The sequence below is a fragment of the Callithrix jacchus genome, chromosome 9, assembly GCF_049354715.1.
Source record: "Callithrix jacchus isolate 240 chromosome 9, calJac240_pri, whole genome shotgun sequence".
Lineage (NCBI taxonomy): Eukaryota > Metazoa > Chordata > Mammalia > Primates > Cebidae > Callithrix > Callithrix jacchus.
In genome coordinates, this window is record NC_133510.1 from 22,132,160 (window position 1) to 22,138,159 (window position 6,000).

The 6,000-nt window shown below is 35.4% G+C and overlaps 1 protein-coding gene across 2 annotated transcripts in view; it reads left to right on the plus strand.

The window, feature by feature from the left end:
• Window positions 1–4,807, plus strand: part of LOC144577747 (killer cell lectin-like receptor subfamily B member 1) — a 49,269-nt gene extending 44,462 nt beyond the window's left edge. For both annotated transcript variants that reach the window (XM_078337974.1, XM_078337975.1), the window contains exons 5-7: window positions 1,366–1,464; window positions 2,130–2,204; window positions 3,488–4,807. In XM_078337974.1, the coding sequence (XP_078194100.1) occupies window positions 1,366–1,464; window positions 2,130–2,204; window positions 3,488–3,654 (341 nt within the window). In that variant the 3' untranslated portion in view covers window positions 3,655–4,807. The remainder of the gene's footprint in view (window positions 1–1,365; window positions 1,465–2,129; window positions 2,205–3,487) is intronic.
• Window positions 4,808–6,000: the final 1,193 nt, after the last annotated feature.

A 6,000-nucleotide genomic window follows, 5' to 3' on the forward strand; every position in this document is an offset into this window, starting at 1 on the left:
AGGAAATCTGTGGATTATGAAGGTTGAACATGTTTTCCAAAATAGTATGTTGACACTCAGATTGCTAGATAGGAAAGTTCTTAATGTTAGACTTTAGTAATGAAAATTACTAAATTAATTTTAGTAATAGAATTAATTTAGCAATTAAAATAGTGACTCTACAGAGCTTTCTTAACTTGGCAAACAAAGAGTTTCAAGAAAGAAAAGGGTGAGGAAGAGAAAACAAAAAGGTAAAATAATTTACGTATGTAAAACTGGAAGAAAAGACATCCCGGTGCTGTCTTGGGCTCATTGACTGCATTTGGCTATTATTGTATCACACTAGCTCTCATTAGAAGTTCTAGGCCAATATTACCAAGCTGGGTTTACTCACATTCAGATGTATGCCTGGGACCTTGGAGTCTCTACTACGTATTTACTCTTCCCTCCCAGCTCTACTGATACAGCATATGTCCTAAAGGGTACCAGATGATAATTCATATGTCACAACCCCGACTCCAGTGTATTATGTTTCCTCCCATAGTCTTTGATCATGTCTAACTCAATGTCCTCAGGGCCATTTTAGAGAGAGCTAATTAACTTCTCTAAGTGTCAGCATCCTAATGTGAGAGATTATATTATCAGGTCTGCAAACTGGACTGCACAACTTAATTGTCAAGGGCAACGTACCAGAAAAAGTAGAAATGGCTTTTATAGCCATCCTGGAGCAAAGAAACAGATTTATTATATAGTAATTGATATGATTACAGAGAAAAGCAGAGATATCTGACACTTTGTTTAGACTACACAATGTTGTAGACATAAGTACATGTTATGTTATATTAGTTATAATATTGAAAATGATATGCAGTCGCAAAGCCTTCTTCCTTGAATGCCATACATTTGACCCAACTTGGAGATGATTGTTCTAGACAACAGAAAAGCAGAGGATTCCATGTTCAAGATCAGAATTTCTGTGTATCACCAGCACCTAACACGGTGCTTGGCACAAAATAGAGCCTCAAAAAATATCTCGACTAAATGAAGGTCTTTCTTCTTGGACAAAATGCTTTTACTTACTTCCTACATTAAGACATGCACTTCTTTTTTGTATAGCACTTGACAATTGTCAAAACATCTTTCTCATTTGATTCTTATATCAGTCCTTTGTATACACACATGCATAAGTGTTCCTATTAAAATAGGAGCAAACTGTTGGATCTGAGAACCCATCTTGCAGGAGTGTACTTTTAGAACAGCTGATAGAGGTTGTTTCCTGCCCCCAGCCTTGAGGGCTGAATCTAATTGTTCCTATGTCATCTCAAGTACATTTTTGTACCAGATGTACTCAAGTTAGTTAACAGAGTTTTTGTTTTAACTTCTCAGATGTCTGTCAGGGTCCGCCTTGGCACCAATTTGCCCTGAAACTTAGCGGTGCTGGGATTATTATTCTTGCCTTGGTTGTTACTGGGTTGAGTGTTTCAGGTAAGTGAGGCACCATCATTTGTTTCATTATACCTACTCTACTTCCATCATGTATATTATAGCATCTCAACATAATTTGGCCACCTCAAACTTAGTGAAAGATCAATGAATAAAAAGTCATGAAAGAAGGCTTCTAACAGTCAGTCTGTATCCACTTTGGATACCGGCCTTTCATATTTGTCTTCCTAATTGCCCTGAGAGTCATCACGGTTATTATACATGTGCTCCAAGAACTTTTTAGAAAGATCACAAGTGTGACCAAAGATAACAAAGAAAAGTTTTCAGTTATTTATGGTTTATTATGTACCTACTAAAATTCCAGATTGCAGCAGATAGTCCCTCTCTTGGAACAGGAACAATTAGACTCATTTTGAAGATGATAAAGTTTGGGTGAAACTGTAGGCAATTTAAGAGCTTAAGTAATGCCCTTAGACTAACTTATCTAGTCAATCTAATGCCTGTGTGAGTCCACCTGTTTTGTTTTTACTTATTTGTTTCTGTATCTGTAAGATCTTTTTTTTAACCACATTGCTATTACCTTTATCTTTTATCCATAGTCAAGCTGGTTGAGATTATTTTGTTTCCCAAAGTGACAAATGTAATATATCCACCTTACCACACATTTCAGCATTTAATCTTCTTAATGATTTTTCTTTATGTACTAGTGACATCGTTAATACAGAAATCATCAAGAGAAAAATGCAGTGTGGACATTCAACAGAACATGAGTAAAACAACAGGTAATTATGTGGTTTGAATTTCCTAAGAATAACAATTAATATTTGGTAGATATCATGTGTTACCTTAGGTACAATTCACAACAATCTATATGTTAAGTTATTCTTATCATGCTGCTTTTCTTTATGAGAAAACTGAGGCATAAAAACACTCAACAACTTGCTGAGGGTCACATAAGTACCAAGTGATGAGGCTGGGAATTATACGTAAGTGGTCTGACTTCTGAGCCTAAGGTCTTAACCGGCAGGGCATGCTGCTTCATGAGGAGCTCTGCTAGGATACCCCATTGTTGATAGGAAAATATGTGAATTATTTGATTATTTTAGTGAGCTATTAAGTTTGGTCCGAAGTTAAATGATAGAACTCAAAACACAGAGTGAATTCTTTACTATTATTATATTCCCTCGTCATGTGGCCACATTAGTCTTGTTCCAGCGTGTATTAATAAAAACAAAGGTGACTGTTGAGTGACTGTAGTGGAATGTGCGCACATTCTCACAGAAGTTTTAAGAAACCCTGAAAGTCCTTCTGGATAATTCTATCCAATAGATCACATTAGGTAGGTAAATACGTCATTTAGCAATTAGAAATGTTCTTATCTCTCATTAATTTAGTGAAAATTATTATTATTTGCTATGCATTTTGTGCATCATTTAAAGTCAGCACTTTTTGCATTAGTTTTATGCTGTTGCCCATGTAGTGGAATAGGCACTGGTGATGATTTTAGAATAGTCCATCTGACTGACTAGAGTTGAACAAGTTATTCTGTCTCTCACTGTCTTAAAATGTAAGATGTGGCAGTATAAATTATTCTGATGGTATTTTCCTATTTTAATATTTTATGATTCCATTTACACTCAAGATAACTGGTCACTAATTCCCAATTCTTGGTACCAGAATAAACAGTACTTCTCAAAAACTTCAACTTTATAACAAATTCATTGTTCTCACAGTGATAATCAAAGACTTTGAGCATTTTTGGGGGGGGGATGCAGTCTCAATCTGTCGCCCAGGCTGGAGTGTGGTGGCATGATCTTGGCTCACTGCAACCTTCACCTCCTGGGTTCAAGTGATTCTCTTGCCTCAGCCTCCCGAGTAGCTGGGATTATAGGCACTGGCCACCATGTCCAGCTCATTTTTGTATTTTTAGTAGAGATGGGGTTTTACTGTGTTGGCCAGGCTGGGACTTTAAGTATTTATAATGATGTGTGTGTGATTGGTTGTGGTTTGTCAGAGACAGGTTAGAAATATAACATTTATTTCTTATTTCTGTTTTTTACCTTAGAGAGACCAATTCTCTTAAACTGCCCAATATCTTGGGAGAAAGTCAGAGAGAAACGTTTGTTACTTTCTCACGCTGTCAACCCTTGGAATAACAGTCTAGCTGACTGTTCCACAAAAGAATCCAGTTTGCTGATTATTCGAGATAAGGAAGAATTGGTAAATCATTAAACGAAATTCCTTAATAAGACTTAGCACTTTCATTAAACCATACTAATAGGTCTGTGCCTTAGCCTAGAGGTTTTATGCAACAGAAGTGAAGACTCTGACTTCCCAATTTGAATGACCTAATGGATATGTAAGCAAATAATTGAATGTAAGGTGATGAATACAGTAATAGAGATAAAAATATAGAGAGAAATATCACAAAGAAGAAATAATGCTGACGAGTTAGGAAAGACTTCAGAGACGGGGTGATGCTTGAACTGGGTTTTAGGGGATCAAACTAGGAATAGATGAGCAGACTTCATATTCTTTTATTCCATTAATAGACACTCACACAAAAGCTGATACATGACAAAGCAGTTCCATTTTGGATTGGATTAAAGTTTTCGTTACCAAAAAAGAAATGAAATTGGATAAATGACTCTTTTTTAAATTCTGATGAGTAAGTATTAGATGAGCTCATTTTAATATTCAATTTATATCAGGTTTACACTGCAAGGTAGTAACACTGAAGATTGTTTTGTAGTTTTAATTTGGTTTAAAAACTCTCCAGAGGTTCAGAATAGGGTAAGAAGGTGGATGATTTCAAAGTTGTTTGGAAATTTCTATATATGAAAAGACATCAGCTCTTTATAAGAAAATACATTTTTATCTGCAATGGAGTTTTAGGGGACAGGCAATAGACTAATTTATTTGGAATGTGCACATTAAATTAAAAATAATGTCCAGCTGGAGGCCATTGGCACACAGAACATCTTAAGTAGTGTTTTTCAAACTGTGGGAAAATATACCCTATTTATTGGTAATAAGACCAATGTAGTGGGTCACTGCTGACATTAAAAGAAACAAAAGATAGTAAATATCAGAGTGCAGAACCCAGACACCCACACTGTGACAAATATTGCACTATATTTGAACCACTGGTGTGAAAGAGAGAGGTATTTGAGAGGATGTGACAAAATGTATAAGCCACAAAAGAGCTACTTGCTGTTTTCTCTTCAATGTCACATTCTTTTTTCTTGTGTAAGACAGTCAAAATAACCATCAATGTAGTATGAGGGTTGATGCAACACAAGTAAATTTCATATTTTAGCAGAATTTCTGGTTAATTTTGCAGAAAAGGGCAAGGTATTTTCTTTCCTCACAAGCAAAAGTGTGTAGGCTTTCAACCATATTTCTGTAAAGAACTTCTAATTTTTCACAAAAGATAATATGGAGAGTTGCATTTAACAAGTCTATAAATGATTTAGTCAAACTGGCAGAATTTGCACTTAAAATGTATTTTCTGTCAGTCAAAAAACAAGAGATTAAAACATAAAATGTTTATCTAAAGTATACTAATAATTTATGAAGTATGAAAAGTATTAAACACTGAAGGAAATGTTGGCTGAATTAGCAAATTTTGACATTATATGAGCCACATTCCAAATACTTTATAAAGTGTAAGATTTTAAAATAAAGATTTTTGGGTTTTTTTGAGATGAAGTCTCACTCTGTCACCAGGCTGGAGTGCAGTGGCACGATTTCTGCTCATTGCAACCTTCACCTTTTGGATTCAAGCGATTCTCCTGCCTCAGCCTCTGAAGTAGCTGGGACTATAGGCATGCACCACCTCACCCCCAGTTAATTTTTTGTATTTTTAGAAGAGACGGTGTTTCACCATGTTGACCAGGATGGTCTCAATCTCTTCACCTTGTGATCTGCCTGCCTTGGCCTCCTAAAGTGCAGGGAGTGAAAGAGGCATAAGCCACCACACCCAACCTAAGATGATTTAAAAATAAATGTTCTGGACTAGAATAAGTTTATGAAAAGCCAAACATACACATTCTATTTAAAACCATCTCTCTTGATTTTTATATTGCTTTCTGGGGAGTATTTTCTACATTTTATTTACAAATAAATGAAAGTCTATTTGCTATTAATTTATTTTCATCTTTTCATACATGGTTTATCATTTATTAAATATAGTTTGTGTTTGTTTCTTAATAGGGTCATAATGCAAAATGTTTATTTTATTGTGGTTCACAGTAAAAAATAAAATTTGAAAACATTGAAATGTGATCATAAATATGAAAGTGGATGAAGTAAATTCAGTTGAACCTCTCATTTTATTCTGAGGAGAAAGATGATGCTTTGATGAAGACAAGAATGGTCAGGTAAACCTGGAACATATCCTGTTACAGTAGAAAGAGCACCAGTTAGACTCTGCTTTTATTTGCACTCTCTGAGCCCTCATTTTCAGGAAGGAAAGAAAGGAGAGAAGAATAATATTTTTATAGGACTGTTGTGGGAGCTACAGGAGATGATGTTGGAGAGGTGGGCAGATGTCTCATCAAGGAAGGCCTGGAAAAC